The sequence below is a fragment of the Sus scrofa genome, chromosome 9 (genome assembly GCF_000003025.6).
Source record: "Sus scrofa isolate TJ Tabasco breed Duroc chromosome 9, Sscrofa11.1, whole genome shotgun sequence".
Classification (NCBI taxonomy): Eukaryota; Metazoa; Chordata; class Mammalia; order Artiodactyla; family Suidae; genus Sus; species Sus scrofa.
In genome coordinates this window covers 114,694,885-114,713,039 of record NC_010451.4, presented here as the reverse complement: position 1 = coordinate 114,713,039, position 18,155 = coordinate 114,694,885, and the positions used below count along the sequence as shown (strand labels likewise).

General features: G+C 36.9%; 1 protein-coding gene across 13 annotated transcripts in view; it reads right to left on the bottom strand.

Moving 5' to 3' along the window:
* The window catches only part of DNM3 (dynamin 3), a 542,471-nt gene that overhangs the window by 92,213 nt on the left and 432,103 nt on the right, over positions 1–18,155 (bottom strand). For 7 of the 13 annotated variants that reach the window (XM_021063637.1, XM_021063635.1, XM_021063639.1 and 4 more), the window contains one exon: positions 5,789–5,800. The exons of the other annotated variants lie outside the window; for them this stretch is intronic. In XM_021063637.1, coding sequence (XP_020919296.1) covers positions 5,789–5,800 — 12 coding nt within the window. The remainder of the gene's footprint in view (positions 1–5,788; positions 5,801–18,155) is intronic. 13 annotated transcript variants of the gene reach the window in all.

Sequence of the window (18,155 nt, the reverse complement as noted above, 5' to 3'; positions counted from 1 at the left end):
GAGCAGAGTGGTTGCCAAAGGGGAGTGGGGTGGACTGGGAGTTTGGGGTTAGTAAATACAAATTATTACATTTAGAATGGATAAACAAAAGGTCCTACTGTATAGCACCAGGAACTCTATTCAATTTCCTGGGATAGACCATGATGGAAAATAATATTAAAAAAAGAATATATGTGTATGTATATATGACTGAGTCACTTTGCTGTACAGCAGAAAGTGGCACAACACTGTAAATCAACTGTAAATTTGTTACTTCAGTAACAAATTTTAAAAAATACTGTGAGAAAAAATAAGTCAAAAGCTGTGATGTAAGACATTATTCTCTTATTTCTCATTAACTAGAGGGAAGTCACTTTTGTTTTGTTTTGTTTCATCTTTTTGCCTTTTCTAGGGCCACTCCCACAGCATATGGAGGTTCCCAGGCTAGGGGTCTAATCGGAGCTGTAGCCACTGACCTACACCAGAGCCATAGCAACGCAGGATCCGAGCATGTCTGCAATCTACACCACAGCTCACGGCAACGCCGGATCCTTAACCCACTGAGCAAGGCCAGGGATCGAACCCGCAACCTCATGGTTCCTAGTCGGATTCATTAACCACTGTGCCATGACAGGAACTTCGGAAGTCACTTCTTTTCAGAAACAAGAGAGAAAATAAAAATATGTAAATAAGCCCAGAACATCCTTCAGAGATTCCTGTCCTATCACCAACAGTGAGTGAGCTTTCGATTCTTGCTTCCGTATGCAGTCTATTTGGCAAGATTAATAAATTTGGGGATATAATATAGATTCCAACTCACTTATCTAAGATTTTTGCCCTCAGTTAAACTGTTCTTTTCTCCAAGTGTTTGAAAGTAAACGTTGGGGCTTTAAAAACTAGGCATTAACAATGCTCTTTTAAGACTGGTTTGCCAAAAAAGAAGCCAGGGTTTATTCGTGTTGCAGTGACTGATATAGACAGTTCATTTTTATATGCACATAGAACTAAAATAACACTTTGAGGCCAGTGATTTTTCATTCCTTCTTTTAACTTTAGTGATATTCTTACTGGGTTGTGCATAAATTAAGTGGATCAGATGGGATCTCCTTAAATCCCATGGAAATAAATTTGCTAAACTACTTCAAGAAAATCAAGGAAAGAACATACATTATCCAAAGAAAATAAATAACCCCAATTGAGCTGACTGTACCGAAACTACTTAGAGATGTTTTTTCAGTCATTTTATTTTTTATCTTTTTCTTTCTGGTCATGCCCATGGCATGTTCTGGGGCCAGGGATCAAACCCACACCATTGCAGCAATCCAAACCACAGTAGTGGCAATGCCAGATCCTCAACCTGCTGAGTCACTAAGGAACTCCTCTTTTAGTCATTCTTAATATTAGAGAGGAAATATACCTTCTGACACTATACTGTTTATCCCTTCATCTACCAAGGTTATAACAGACCATCAAAAAGCCACTTTCAGGTTCCATTATGGATTTTCAGTGCCTACCTATATACTTTCTCACATATGACCAAGAACAGGAATTTAGGAGTTGAAGATCTGGCATAAGAGACAAAACAAATTAACATGGATTTAATATCTGTCTTCTTCAGTGTTCATATATTTTGGTGCCATTTGATTTGGCACACCCTGTCCTTGCAAATGATGGCTAGAATCCAATGGATCGCCAACATCAGTACTCTAGATAATAACCACTTTTCCCATGAAAGGAGGCTGACAATGTCCACTTATCAAGTGATGGAAAATTGCTAGACAAAGTATTTTTAAAATATTGTTAATACAGGTGTTCAAAATGGATTTTCTTTCCTTCTTTTCTTGTATATCAAAGCCTTTCACTATGTATAAAATTATTGCATTTAACCAAACTAGAACTTAGTTAAAAATGTTATTTTTAATATTACATATTTTTAACATGTTTTATCACGTTTCAGTTCTATTTCTCCTTTTCAAATGTTCCTTCTCTCCAATCAGGGCATTCAACTTCATACTTCTGCTAGAGGACATACAAGAATTCTTTATAGTTTAAAAAGACTGAAATTAAGTAAGGTGACAGTAAATTTATTTCTCAAAGGTAATAGAAGTTTCACAAGAGAGGAGATTAAATAAATGTAGCTTTAAGTCAAAATTTTTTCAAGTATTCAATTTTTTTTTTTCTTTTTTGTAGGGTTGCCCTGTAGCACATGGAAGTTCCCAGGCTAGGGGTCAAATTAGAGCTGCAGCCACAGCAACACGGGATCTGAGCCACATCTGTGACCTATGTCACAACTCATGGCAACGCTGGATCCTTAACCCCCTGAGCAAGGCCAGAGATTGAACCTGCATCCTCACGGATACTAGTCAAGTTTGTAACCTGCTGAGCCACAATGGAAATTCCCTGGAGTATTCATTTCTGAACCTGGGATTCTTTTTAGGTTTCATTTGTGTTTCTATACCAACATCATTAAGAAATTTGAGAGCTTTTGTTACAGTATTTTATTGTTTATATTTTAGAGGTTTATTTTAACCTTCAATTTGCCTAATTTAATACCAGAGATATTTAACCAAAACTCAGAGTCTTTAATAAAGAAGTAACACCAAATGTTTATTAAATTTCTAGAAATGGCTACCAAGCAAGGACATCAAATTAATGAAGGAAATTAAATGTCTTTTCTCTAGGACAAAATATGAAGATTTCTTTTTTACCTGAAGACCTCACTTCTGAAAATGACATTCTGATTTACATGTATGCTCAACAAACAAACCAAATAAACAAAAAACCCCAAACCTCCCTGTTACTGTATTATATTTGTTCACATTCCCCAAACTGATACAGAGAGTCCTAGATTATGGTCTTACCATGGAAGATACTGACTTGGAATCCTTGGTGTAGGTAAACCCCTCTAAGGAGGAGACAGATTCTACCCGAGACAATTTAGGGTATCGCTATGCCAAGAGAAAAACATTTTCAAAAGAAAAATAAGGAATGGGCCTGGAAGGAGAAATTTTCCTGACCAACTGCGATCACCACACATCAGGAAAATCACCTTTTTAAGGAGAAATAACAAAGTACATAGAATTGTTCAAGGAAGAATAAGACTCTGGGTGTTTTGTCCTATCATGTAAATCTATCTATCTCTGTAGATGCTCTTTTTCTTGGAGTGTAGAGGATTAGTTCCCAAACTCTAAGCATAATCCAAAGGTGAATGAAGCAGATCAATTTAGCTGTCACTGAGAAAATGCATAGTTACATATTTCTTATAATATATGTGTGTATATGTATATATGTGTGTGTGCACTACACTTAACATAGGTAGGAAGATGAATCCATTCATCTTTTTCATCTGGGGAAACATGAATTGAGCAGGCTTCATTCTCTTTAGTGTCTGGTTAGTATCATAAATAATGAAATGCCATTCACTAAATAAACAATTAGCCTTTGTGAGTCTGAAATGAGTCACCTTTTACAGCTGGCTCATGTATATGGCAGGCAACAAGTCAGGTATGTTGCCTTGGGGACAACTTAGAATGAGAATTCCAGCATGAAAGGGAAAAAAGAATCTCATATTCTCCTTTTGAAGACTCCAGATCTATACTCTGGAGACAGCACAGCTTGTATTCCAGTGTTTTCCATTTATACTGAAATTCTAAGCTAAAGGAAAATAGCATTCAGATGTGCTGTTTGTGATTTGAGGAGGCTCTTTTGTGCCAGAGTCCGAGGTCAGTATAATGACGATATTTTAAAAGTATTAGTCATATATATTTACAAACTATTACTTTTTCATAACATAAGCAACAAAGAATTAAGGAATAAGGGCAATTAGCAACAGCTCCTCTAAAGAAGCAACTCTTCAATTAAAAATCAAAACAGGAAGTGCTTGCATCTTTGGCACTCCTCAATCAACACTTTAACTCTAGTTGGCACCCAAAGATTCCCACAGCATTGTACCAAGTGTTCCCAATACGGATGGTGGCTCCAGGTGCCAGGAGACCTGGAGGGCCTTCTGCACCATCCAATAGGTAGCCTTAACAGACAGCAACTTAGAATGCTTGAGTTGTTTTGACTCTTGTATAATGGTTTGAGAATCAGTAAATTCCATTAAACTTTCCCAGAACCTGACCAAACAAGTTACAACATATAGATGAGTCCTTCTACGGAGAAGAAGTGTTTTCTTTGGGGAACTTCATGAATGCCTTTAAGTCATCAGTGAAACACTAGTGAAAGAGGCAAATAATAAATGCTTCTTGAATGGTTAGCACCTCCCTAAAATGTCAGAAGCTGGTTCCGTGACCTTCAGCATGCATAGGCTTACTCTTAGTGTACTCACATAGCTCAAGGCTACTTAAACAAACAAGAGATGCAGTACATGAAATTCTAGACAGAGAAATGTCAGTGTCATATAAGTGACCAGGATCAGGCACATTTACTACTCCAGAATTAAAATACATTATATGGTATAAGAACTAAAATGTTTTATCCAATACCGATAATATTAGTTAGAAATATGATCCTTTCCTTTGTGGAAGAAATTTTTCATCAATTTCATAAGTCACCTTCTGTCTTAAAAAGTAAACTATTAGTGGGCTGAGTTCACCCCTTTACTCCTTCACAAATGCCTATCTTGTACTTTTATTATATTATTTTTAACTTTATTAAATATTATTACTTGGGTCATAAGCAGTTATAGCAAGATATAAGTTTATAAAGTGACGCATTTCAACACCAAATATCTATATCAACTTATTCCATAATGGCACATTCCATCAAATTAAACTTGAAGATTTCCCACATTTGTTTTAAATTCTATATGTATGGCTTATGAATAGCAATTTTGATGAATTCCAGCTGTTTTAAATATGCCAGCAGACCCTTCCATAACAGATTCTTTTAAATTCTTATTGTATTCAATGAGGCCCATTTTAAGTGGGCCACCTGGTAGGATGAAGCACTAATAATTTTCCATAGGGGGAAAAAAAAAGAAAAATAATCACTCTGCTAAACTTAAGAGCAACTTCCCCAACTACATTACTATTACATAACTAAAGTGAGACATAGTTCTAATCTTTTGAAAAAATTAAATTAAAATTTTAACAAGCTAGCAACCCTATGCACTACTAAATTACTCATTTATTTACTATAACAACATTTAAATAACTTCCATCATTTGTGTGTGTTGCCTGGTTTCACAAATCTATCATACTCATTTCAGTCTTCCCCTCCATTCCCCACACCCTCCTGCTTCCATCCAGCTGGAATACATCAAGGGTGCAGAAGCCAAGGCAAATGTTGACCCCACCCTCCTCCATCCATTTTAAGGCACCTTCAAAGCCAGAGCACTGATCTAGTTCAGTTTCACCAACAAAGCCAGTCATCCTGCTATTTAAGACTCCAGTTCAGGGTTTTTATAACTGCACATTAACATGAGAGCTTTGATTTTTGGTCAAAAACTTCAGCTGCACTGTTTCATCAGACTGTTGTACCCTTTCTGCAGAAGAGTCCTCATTATTAAATCTCCATAATCTTTGCTCTCAGTGTTGATCTATTTCCTTATAAGAACAACCTCTCTGCACTGTCCAATAACCAATCCTGAGGAATATGATATTTCCCTTCTAAAAGGTCAAAAATGAACAGCCATGATGGTAGTCCAAGCTTTGTTTCCTCCAAAATTTGCACACCCTCCATTTTCTGTGCATTGTCACAGGCATTGGTCATTTCAAAATGCATGAAAATACCCTCGTCCAGGCACATGCAGAAAGGGGGTAGGGGCTGGAAAGATAGAGGAGCTGCAGTAGGACAAAGAACTTACTTTGTTGTTCCCCTGTGCATGTAGCCGCAAGGAAAAAAAATGAAGAAGAAATATGTTAAACATAAATTTATTTTAAAATCACGAGGTTTTTCATGCTAGAGCAAAATCCAAACAAATAATTTAACCATTCACTGACATCCCATTCATACACATACATAATCAGAGCTCATGGACAAGTCAAAGAATCTGCTTATATTAAATGAAATCATACATTTATAACAGCACAAAATGATGACAGAGATTTTCCCCCTTTCTTTCTACTTGAAATACTGAAAGTACGGGAAACTGGCCAAAAAGCATTGGTTTGAATTGGTAATAAGTGAACTGTTAGCATGAAAGGCAAAGTATTTAGTATGTCGGCTTGCCCTTTCCTGACAGTCCCTCCTCCAACATGCCAAGCAGTGGAAAATTTCATCAGCCAATGCATTTTTAAACAAACATCGCATCCTTGGCTTCGAAGAAGATGGTTAAAAAAAAAAGAAAAGAAAGAAAGAAAAAGAGCAGAGGAAAGGAGTGGGTGGTTCAAGGGAGACAGGGGAAGCAGACCAAGTTAAGCGCTCCATCTGTACCATTCCTTTATTTTGCAAATTATGAGTTTTGTCTTGGGTTGGCATGGGAAGCAAAAACTGTATAGTGGGGAGGCAGTCAAAATAAACACTGGTCCACATTCAAGAAAATGGGTTTGGAAAGATTAGTCACAAAAATGTAGTCATTTCTAAAAGGGACACTCTGGATAGAGACACAGAGAGCAGACAGCGACAGGCGGCAGGCAAATGGCTCTCCTGTTTCAAACTGGAGCTGCAGGAGTATGATTTACATCAAACAATTTAACTCACATATGGCTTAAAAAAATAAAACGGTGATTCATTACTCCCAGGGCAGCCGAGTCCTCTCAAGGTCAGATCCTGTGGGGGAGACGTGATGGGATATGGGCAGGGAACAGATCTGAACTCCTCTCACAAGGGGCCCAGAAGGAATTTCTCTCTCTGCTGAGATGCAGAGTTGCAGAGAGCTGTGAGCAAAGTGTGTGCATCTGTGGAAGAGCCTGAGCACAGGGTGGAGTAAGAGGTTGGGCTGGAGATCTGGCATTTAGTTTTGAGAGACCATGTGTGGGGGGAAGCAATATATACAGAAGTCTTCTAAAGAACAGCTAGGCAATGATCACAGGAGAGTGTATTTTCTGGAAAACAACGTCAATTGATGACTCTGGGGAAATGTCTAATTCAAGTACCATCATGGCCATCATATTTAATAAAAACATAAATTTAAAGACACTGATAAAATAGTGTAGAGAAACTTTTTGACACAGTGATTTGCCATGATATAACCATTAACCATTGGTTTATGTGATACATAAATAATTGTACAAGGATGAATGAAGTTGGGGAAAAAAGGGTCTTTTGTAAAGAATATGCCAATAATTCAATAAGGCAATAAAGATCCCTATGGGGAATTTTATCAGGAATAAAGTTCTATATTAGAGAATAATGGGACCCCAGTTCTCCAAAGAAGTGCAGTATTGCTGAAAATACCTCAAACAGATGGGGTTTATTGCATTCCACAGCAGTGCAGCTTTTGATGTACCAAATAAGTTTCAGGAGTTCAACCAAGTATTTCTGCACATTAGGGAATGACTGGCTTCCCTGCTCCGTGGCAGATGGTTCTGTTTGTAGTGGCAACAGTGATGTCACAGAGCAGGGGGCCTTAATCCTTAAATACAAGAAGTGTACAAGCAGAGGATGTGGGGTGGCTTTGCCATTTTTTTGTTTCCTTCAATCATTTCCCAATTGTCTATTCTGAGAAAGGCAGAATAGTCATGACTGGCAAACACTAAATGCTTTATAATTCCTCCACTACTCTGTGTGGCAGCATTTATATTTAGATCCTTGAAATATCTCCATTGAAGAAAAACTAAAGTCTTTGGAACTGGTCATGTAGCTGCTCTAATTTCTGTGGGAAGTGCTGCTGAATAAGCTAAGAATGAAGCTATGCAGAGCAGGGCTAGCAAGAGCATCTTCAGCCTTGTGCATGAGACTGCTGGGTATATGCATGAGAGTGGTCATTACCATGTTAATAAATATTTATGGGAGTCTGGGGCCATTCCTCATCACCATTGAGTGATACACAGACCTTATCCCCTAAGTGTCATTTGACACAGAGAAAAGTCCAGTTGTAGAATATAGCCAAAAAGACTTTCTGATGTCCCCAAAAGACTTTTATTATGGGAAGGTTCAGCCTCCAAGGCAGTCCTAAATCATGAATTATGCCTGGAAGAGTCCTGAATTCAGAGGTGTAGTGAAGTTCCAGGGTGCTTCACTTTCTACTGTCATTTTTCATCTATTAAGAAATCATACTCTAGAGGGAGGACCAGCTATCTATGCAGCTAAAAAACCTTGTAAAAAGTTGAGGTTTGACTTAGCAAACATGCAAAACAATCTGCACCAAATTTAGCTTCAGTACATGCACGAATTTGGGAGCTGCTTCTTTCAGATAGCCAGCCAACCAACACCTGAGGATAGGCTTATGAATTTTCATTTCCCCTGACAGCCTCTACGGCTCCCTCCTGACTAGCTGATGGAGCCTTCCAAGCCAGCCTGTCCACAGAACAGCATAACCTCGAGACTTCTCTGAGCATTTTGTTGTCCTCATCCCACAGTTGGGGAAATTCTCACTGATAGTTTCCAAAGAAAAGGGAACTATTAACCTCAGAATTCCGGCTTCACGATTACATTAATGACAATAACAACAATGAAGGCTACATGACGTTGACTACATTCATTCAGTTGTAGGCACCGAGCTAGATGCAATGTGCAACAGTATTCATTTGGTCCTATAAAATCACTCAGAAAAAAGAGATTATTATTTGGAGTATAGAGAAGAATAAATGACTGGAGGGTAAAGTAAGTTGCCTGGGCCACATGGCTCATAAATGGAAGGATCAAGATTCCAATGCAAGTGGATTTGACTTAAAGTCTACCTCATTTTAAATGCACACAAAATGTTCAAAGAATTGGGAATTTCTTTGTAGTTATATATAAATTAAATCATAAGGCAATAAAACTGTGCCAGAGAAATCAATCATTTGTCACATCGTGTTCTTCAGATATTTAATTAAATTTATATTTATTTGTATTCACACTTGCAGGAAAAATTTATATACATGAGCAAGTAAAATAGTATTTTTTAAGTTTTTATTTTTTTATTATAGTTGATTTACAATGTTCTGTTAATTTCTGCTATAAAGTAACCCAGTTATATATACGTATACATTCTTTTCCTCACATCATCCTCCATCATGTTCCATCACAAGTGATTAAATAGAGTTCCCTGTGCTATACAGCAGGATCTCATTGCTTACCCACTCCAAATGCAATAGTTTGCATCTACTTATCCCAAACTCCCAGTCCATCCCCCTCCCTTCCCTTCCTCTTGGCAACCACAAGTCTGCTCTCCATGTCCATAAGTTTGCTTCTTTCTGTAGATAAGTTCCTTTGTGCCATATATTAGATTCCACATGTAAGTGATATCATGTATTATTTTTTTCTTACTTCACTTAGTATTAGAGTTTCTAGTTCCATCCATATTGCTGCAAATGGCATTATTTTGTTCTTTTTAATGGCTGAGTAGTATTCCATTGCATATATGTACCACATATTCTTAATCCATTCATCTGTCAATGGACATTAAGATTGTTTCCATGTTTTGGTTATTGTGGATAGCGCTGCAATGAACTTAGGGGGTACATGTGTCTTTTTCAAAGTCTGGATATATGCCTAGGAGTGGGATTGCTAGATCATAAGGTAGTTGATATTTCATTTTCTGATGTCCCTCCATACTGTTTTCCATAGTGGTGGTACCAATTTACATTCCCACTAACAGTAAAGGAGGTACATACCCCTTTCTTCACACCCTCTCCAGCATTTGTTATTTGTTGACTTGTTAATGATGGCCATTTTGACTGGTGTGAAGTGGTACCTCACTGTAGTTTTGATTTGCATTTCTCTAATAATATAGTGATGTTGAGCATTTTTTCATGTACCTGTTGCCCATTTGTATGTCTTTGGAGAAACGTCTACTTAGGTCTTTTGCCCATTTTTAAACTGGGTTGTTTGCTGTTGAGTTGTATGAGTTGTCTGTATATTTTGGAGGTTGAGCCCTTGTTGGTTGCATCATTTGAAACTATTTTCTCCCATACCATAGGTTGTCTTTTTTTTTTTTTTTTTAATCATATCCTTTGCTGTATGAAAGCTTGTAAGTTTGACTAGGTGTCATTGGTTTATTTTTGTTTTTATTTCTATTGCTTTGGGAGACTGACCTAAAAAAAATTTGTAAGATTGGTGTCAGAGAATGTTTTGCCTAAATTCTCATATAAGAGTTTTCTGGTGTCTTGTCTTATGTTTAAGTCTTTAAGCCATTTTGAGTTTATTTTTGTTCATGGTGTGATGGTAAGTTCTACTTTCATTGATTTACATGCAGCTGCCCAGTTTTCCCAGCACCACTTGCTGAAGACACTGTTTGTTTTTTTCCCATTTTATATTATTGCCTCCTTTGTCAAAAATTAATTGACCATAGGTGTCTGGGTTTATTTCTGGGTTCTCTGTTCTGTTCCATTGGTCTGAATGTCTGTTTTCGTATCAGTACCACACTGTCTTGATTACTGTAGCTTGGTAATATTGTTTGAAGTCTGGGAGAGTTATGTCTCCTGGTTGTTTTTTTTCCCTTCAGGGTTGTTTTGGCAATTCTGGGTCTTTTATTGTTCCATAAAAATTTTTGGATTGTTTGTTGTAGTTCTGTGAAAAATATCATGGGTAATTTGATAGGGATTGATTGAATCTGTAGATTGCTTTGGGTAGTATGGCCATTTTAATGATACTAATTCTTCCAATCTAGGAGCATGGAATATCTTTTCATTTCTTTGACTCCTCTTTAAATTTACTTGATTAATGGTTTATAGTTCTTATAGTATATGTCTTTCACCTCCTTGGTCAGATTTATTCCTAGGTATTTAACTTTTTTGGGTGTGATTTTAAAAGGTATTGTATTTTTATAATCCTTTTCTAATATTTCATTGTTATAATACAGAAATGCAACCAATTCCTGAATGTTAATCTTGTATTCTGCTACTTTACCAAATTTTTTGATCAGTTCAAGTAATTTTTGTGTGGAGTCCTCAGGGCTTTCTACATATAGTATCCATGTCATATGCATACAGTAACAATTTTAACTCTTCCAATTTTAATACCTTTTATTTCTTCTGTTTGTCTGATTGCTGTGAATAGGACTTCCAATACTAGGCTGAATAAAAGTGAGAGTGGGCATTCTTATCTTGTTCAAGATTTTAGTGGGAAGGGTTTCACTATTCTCCATTGAGTATTATATTAGCTATGGGTTTGTGATAAATGGCTCTTCTAATGTTAAGATACATTCACTCTATATCCACTTTCATAAAAGTTTTTCTCATGAATGGATGTTGGATTTCGTCAAATGCTTTTTCTGCATCTATTGAGGTGATCATATGGTTTTTGAATTTTCTTTTGTTAATGTGGCATATGATGTTGATTTATTTGCATATGTCAAACCATCTTTGTGAACTTGGGCATAATCTCACTTGGTCATGGTGTATGATCTTTTTTACATGCTATTGGATTTGGTTGGGTAAAATTTTGTTGAGAATATTCGTGTCTATATTCATCAAAGATATTGGCCTATAATTTTCTTTTTTGGTAGTATCTTTGTCTGGTTTTGGTATTAGGGTGATGGTGGTTTCACAGAATGTCTTTGGGAGTAATCCTTCTTCTTCAGCCTTTTGGAAAAGTTTAAGAAGGATGGGTATGAGTTCTTCTTTCTATGTTTGGTAGAATTCACTTGTGAAGGCATCTGGTCCTGTACTTTTTTTTTGTAGGAAGTGTTTTTTATGACATATTCAATTTCATTTCTAGTGATCAGTCTGTTCAGTTGATATATTTCTTCTTGATTCAGTTTTGGTGGGCTGAATGTCTCTAGAAAGTTGTCCATATCTTCTAACTTGTCAAATTTGTTGTCATATAACTTCATAGTATTCTCTTATGGTTTTTGTATTTCTGCAGTATCTGTTGAGATTTCTCCATTTTCATTTCTTATTTTGTTTGAGTTCTTTGTCTCCTCTTCTTGGTGAGTCTGGCCAGAGATTTGTCAATTTTATTTACCTTTTCAAAGAACAAGCTCTTGGTTTTATTGGTTTTTTTCTATTTTTTTTTGAATCTCTATTTTATGGATTTCCTTTCTGATTTTTATGATTTCCTTTCTTCTGCTGAGTTTAGGTTTTGCTTGTTATTCTTTTACTAATTCTTCTAGGTAGTGGGTTAAGTTGTCAATTTGAGATTTTTCTTCTTTTCTGAAGAAGGTCTGTATTGCTATGAACTTCCCTCTAAGCATTGCTTTTGCAGCATCTTATAGATTTTGAATGGTTGTGTTTTCATTATCATTTGTCTCCAGGTATTTTTAAAATTTCCTTTTGATTTCCTCATTGACCCACTGGTTTTTCAGAAGCACGTTGTTTAGTATCCATGCAGTCAGTCTTTTCTCATTTCTTTTCCTAGAGCTGATTTCTAGTTTCTTACCATTGTGGTCAGAGAAGATACTTGAAATTATTTCTATACTCTTAAATTTGTTGAGGTTAGTTTTGTGCCCCAGTATGTGGTCAATCCTTGAGAATGTTCCATGTGCACTTGAAACTAATGTATATTCTGATCTTTTTGGATGTAATGTCCTAAAAATATCAAGTAAGCCTGAATTTTCCATTGCATCATTTAGGATCTCTGTTGCCTTACTGATTTTCTGTCTAGAGGATCTGTCCCTTGATGTGAGTGGGTGAGTCTCCTACCATTATTGTATTCCTATCAATTTCTCCTTTTATGTCTGTATTTGTTGTATGTATTTGGGTACTCCTATATTAGGGGCATACATATTAATGAGTGTAATATCCTCTTTTTGAATGGATCCTTTTGTCATTAAATAGGGTCCTTCTTTGTCTTTCTTTATGGCCTTCATTTTATTTATTTATTTATTTACTTATTTATTTTGTCTTTTCTAGGGCCACACCCCTGGCATATAGAGGTTCCCAGATAGGGGTTTAATTAGAGCTGTATCCGCTGGCCTATGCCACAGCCACAGCAACACAGGATCTGAGCCGTGTCTGCAACCTACACCACAGTTCATGGCAACATTGGATCCTTAGCCCACTGAACAAGGCCAGGGATCAAACCCACAACCTGACAGTTCCTAGTCGGATTCATTAACCACTGAGCCACGACCGGAACTCCATGGCCTTCATTTTACAGTCTATTTTGTTTGATATACATATTACAACTCCTGCCTTCCTGTCATTTTCCATTTGCATGAAATATCTTTTTCCATCCCTCACTTTCAATCTGTATGTATCCTTTGTTCTAAGGTAAGTCTCTTGTAGGCAACATATTGTAGGCTTTTGTTTTTTTATCCGGTCTTCCACCCTATGCTTTTTGATTGGAGCATTCAGTCCATTGACAGTTAAGATAATTATTGATAAGTATGTATTTATTGCCATTTTAAACCTTGTTTTGCAGTTGATTCTATGCTTCTGCCTTGTTACTTTTTTTTTCTTTTCTTTTTGGTTGGATGATTTCCCTTTATTTTATGCTTGTGTCCTCTTCTTTTTAGTTTTTTTGGTTTGGATTTGTGGTTGCCCTGTTTGTCAAATATATCTGCTTGGTTTAGTCTGATAGTCATATAGGCTCAAACACAATCTAGAAAAAAAGAGTCTAGATTTTCTCACTTTCCTTTCCCACATTTTATGATTTTGATGTCTTTTTTAACATCTTCATGTTGATCCTTTTGCTGTTCCTTGTGTTTATTGTCACTTCTATAATAGCTTGTTTTTGTTTTGTTTTGTTTTGTTTTGTTTTCCTTTTAGTTCTGTATACTGGCTAATTTAAGTGATTACTTTCCAATTGTGATTTCTTTTATACTATTTCTTATTTCTTTTTTTATTTAAAGAAGTCCTTTCAGTATTTCTTTTAGAATGGATTTAGTATTGCTGTATTCGTCCAGTTTTTGTTTGTTGGAGAACTCCTTTATTTCTCCTTCTATTTTAAATTATATTCTTGTTGGGCAGAGTATTCTAGGCTGCATATTTTTCCCTTTCAGAACTTTGAACATATCTTGCCACTTCCTTCTGGCCTTAACGCTTCTGTAGAGAAATCAGCTGATAGCCTTATGGGGCAGGTTCCCTTATTATTATTTGTTTTGCTCTTGCTGCCTTTGGAATCCTCCCTTGATTTTTAACTTTTGCCATTGTTATTATAATATGTCTTGGTATGGGCCTGTTTGGGTTCAACTTGTTTGGGGCCCTTTCTGCTTCCTTTATCTTGATATCTGTTTCCTTTAGATTTGGAAAGTTTTCAGCCATAATTTCTTTAAATATATTTTCAATCCCCTTTTCTTTTTCTTTTCCTTCTGGAAATCCCTATTATGTGTAGATTGGTTCACTTTATATTATCCCACAGATCTCTTATATTACTCTTACATTTTTTCATTTGGCTTTCTGTCTGCTGTACTGATTGGTTGATTTCCACTGTTCTATCTTCCAAGTCATTAATTTATTCCTCTGCATAATTCATTCTGCTTTTCAGTGACTTTAACTCAGTTTGCATCTCTGAAAATGAATTTTCTAATTTTTCTTGCCTCCTCCTTATATTTTCTAGTTCCTTTCTAAAGTAATCTTCATTACTGTTCATATCTGCTCCAAATTCCTTAATATTTGCTTTCATTCCCTCAGTATTTTCACTAACTCCTTTTTTGAATTCGCTGTTAGACTGCAGAGATTTGTTTCATTGTTTGCTCCTTCAGAGGAATACTCCTGTTCTTTTAACTGGCAATGGTTCCTGAGCTTCTTCATTTTGCTTGTATTTTTCTTGTTCTGTGAGTTTAGGGAATCCAACTACTGTAGCCTTGGAAGGCTATTTATATTCAAGAGTGCCCCTGGGCATTTCATGATGACTTAATATTTATTTTTGGTGTGAGTGTTTGGATGTTTTCTGTATCTTCCTCAGTGTATACAGGCTGTTATCCCCTTGATAGGGTGCTGAACATTCTTCCAGGGAGATGGGGGCAATGGGCAGGGCTGTGGCCTGTGCATGGTTGCTGGGCTCTTGACAGTAGCAAGGGCCCAAAGGAAGTTGGCACAGCATGCTCCTCACTGCAGGGCCCTGGGAAGTGGCAGTGAGGCCCAAGCAGGTTTAGGTGATGCTTGGAGCATCTGGCAGTGGCAGCAGCAGGGTGTGTGCATTCCCAGGGGAGTGACACCAAGAATGGGTGGTGCTTGGTTGCAGTGCCCTCCTCTCTGCTGACCTCTGAGATGACTGAGGCTGCAAGTGGTGCCTGTTCATGGACCCCTAGTGATGGCAGACCACACCCACCTCTGGAGTCAAAGATAACTTTGGTAGTTTGCCTCCACTGCCTGTAGACAATGCAAGAAGAGCCCTGTCATGCTTAGCCCATGCAAGAGGTGTCCTGCTGCCTGTAGGCCCCTACCTCTGACAGCCCATGTGTGCACAGAGAAAGATATTCCTATGGTGGTCCACCCCTACTTTTCTTGCCCTCCCCACCGATAGGCCCTTGCTTCTCCTGTGGGCCCAGACTTCCTCCCTGCTTCCCTCAGCTGTGGTGCACTGCTCCCTAGCTCCCTCATGCTGCCTCCATGACACCAATTCTAATCCTCTCCCCAGAACAGACCTCAGGAGCCTGAGTCTCAGCACCCAGCCCTCACCCAAGCATCTCAGGCTGTGGTGTCAGGGGCAGGGGTACTGATGGTCTTTGTGGCTCTCTCTCTGCTTTGCCCTCCTCAGTCCAGCTGTTGTGCTTTTCTCTGTGGCTTTGAGGTCCCTCTGTATCCACTGATCTCCCCATCAGTCAGGTGGCTTCCCAGGGTGTGGGTTCCTTTCCTCTTTCACGGCTCCCTCTCAAGAGTGCTAGTCCCATCCTGATTTCTTTCTCTCTCTTTTTTCCCCCTTTTGTCCTAACCAGTTATATGGAGGGTTTCTTGCCCTTTTTGGAGGTTTAGGGTCCTTTTCCAGCATTTAGTAGATGTTCTGTGAGAATCCTTTAGGTAGACGGGTTTTTTTTTTTTTTTTTTGATGTGTTTGTGGGAGAGGTTGAGCATCATGTCTTACTCCTCTGCCATCTTGATCCCACCCCATATTTTAAAGTTTTTAAATTGTAGCCTGTAGCTATTGATATGCATACATGCACTTTTTGCTGCTCCTTAAGCTCGAGGGAGAAATGGTGCAGAAGACAAAGCGAATAAAGTTTTGGATAGATAGGTTAATCATAAATTTAGCAGAGGAACTCAGTTTTAGGGGGACTTGGTTTCAGTCTCCACTCCTGTTTCAACTTTCCCCACATCTTTGAAGGAATGTCTCATCCGTAAAAAACAAAACCAAAAAAGAGTAATTCCATTAGAAACATCTTTACTTTGAAACTGTGTAAAATCCTATACACTTATTTAACAATTTTATATTGACTATGATTTCAATGTAATCGCCAAAGTAAAGTGAAATAAAAAAAAAATTCTGCTAAATCCAAGTTCAGATTTAAACATATTTTTAAAGTATTCTGCTGGCCAGAAACCTCAGGTGATGAATACTTAGGTAGAATGCGAAGGTAGAATGCTAAAGTTGTGGCTCAGAGATATTATGTCTAAGTTCACGGAATAAGTCAGTAGCACAATGGAAAACTGAATTCAGGGCTCCTCACTTCCACTTTAGGGCCATCTATTATAGTGCTCAGATAAGACATCTACATTTAGCTTTAGATGAAGAGAATTTAAGGGGCTGAAGGTAATTGGAAAATGCACATGGTGAAACAGAAGGCAATTAGAAAATCCACACAGGAATATAGCTGGGCTGTTGTACTTTATATAGATTTCCACTGTAGTTTCTTTTTTAAATCACACTGCACAATAGTTATCTATTTGAATCTCTGTCTTCCACTAGACTTGGAGCTCCTTATAGAGTAAGAAGTGCCTCCCTTTTTATCTTTAAATCTTTAGGGTCCACCAAAACAATGATGGATGAAAGGAAGAAAGGAAGTGGGAGAAGATGGTGAAAGGGGAGGGAAGAAAGAAAAAAATTGGTATAAAACTCTGAGAAATGACCTAAGAGATAGAAGGAATGTGATAGCAGGATATTATGATATGCGCGACATTAAAAACATTTCTCATGAGGATATGACAGAAAAAGATATGAAGAAAAGCATGTTATAAAAATTATGCAAACAGTTGAAAAAAAATTGTCCAAAAGATCAATTCATTAAAATTTGGGTGTGGTTACTTATCTAAAGGAAGCCAAACTTATACAACTTAGAAAAATGATCTATGTACAATATTTTTCTAGTCAGAATAGAGATTTTCTCATGTAGAAAGTAGTTTTTGAGTCTAGACTCATATCAATTTGGACACATAAATGTTTCATTGTTGGGGTGGGTTTTGATTGATTTGCTGTTGACTCAATGGTTTATTGATACAAAAACAAAAAACACTAGAAGTCCTAAAAATTTACTTAGAGACATCTGTTATTAGGTTATTCTGACTTCTTCATCAAATATTTCTAAATTAGGAATAACTGTACCTAAAAGTATCACTTTCCCCAAACCTAAGAGTGTTCGTGAAATGCAATGTTTGGATAAGCATTCTACTTAGATTTCCTTCAGTAGTTAGCTGCCATTTAAAGTCAAGCAATCGTGTAATATAACCTGTAGAAATACATGGTGCATAAGAAATGCAAATATTGTTTATGATGAAAACTGAGAAAAGCAATGTTCATGGCACATTGCCAAGCTTAATTTCCTGTCATGTCTTTGGCATGTAGTAAAAAGCTCCTTTGTCTCATTTTCTAAGCAACTGTACTAAATGTGTGTTAATAAACAAAACTTTGAAAATAATCAAAACATTTTATGTAGGGCAACTCAAGATTTACTTAAAATTGAGCATTCTAATAAAAAATAGTAAATATTTCATTGATCATTTTCTTTTTATGTTTATGGAAACATGAAAATTCAGATTTATAAAAACATTTCACAGAGGGATGGGTAATTTTGCTTTTCCAAGACAGGTTTTCCCTCACAAGAGATGCAGTACATAATTTTTTAAAAAAGCAAACTTGTCTAGTGCACTTAAAATAAGTTTAGTTGACAAAAATCATGACTTAAAACACTTTCATAAACATTACAGTTCCTTGGAAGGAAGACACACACACACACACACATACACACACAAATACACACACAGGCAGATATTTTTTATAACCAAGTATATCTGGAAGATAGAAAATAGCATAAAGTATTTACAATCTCA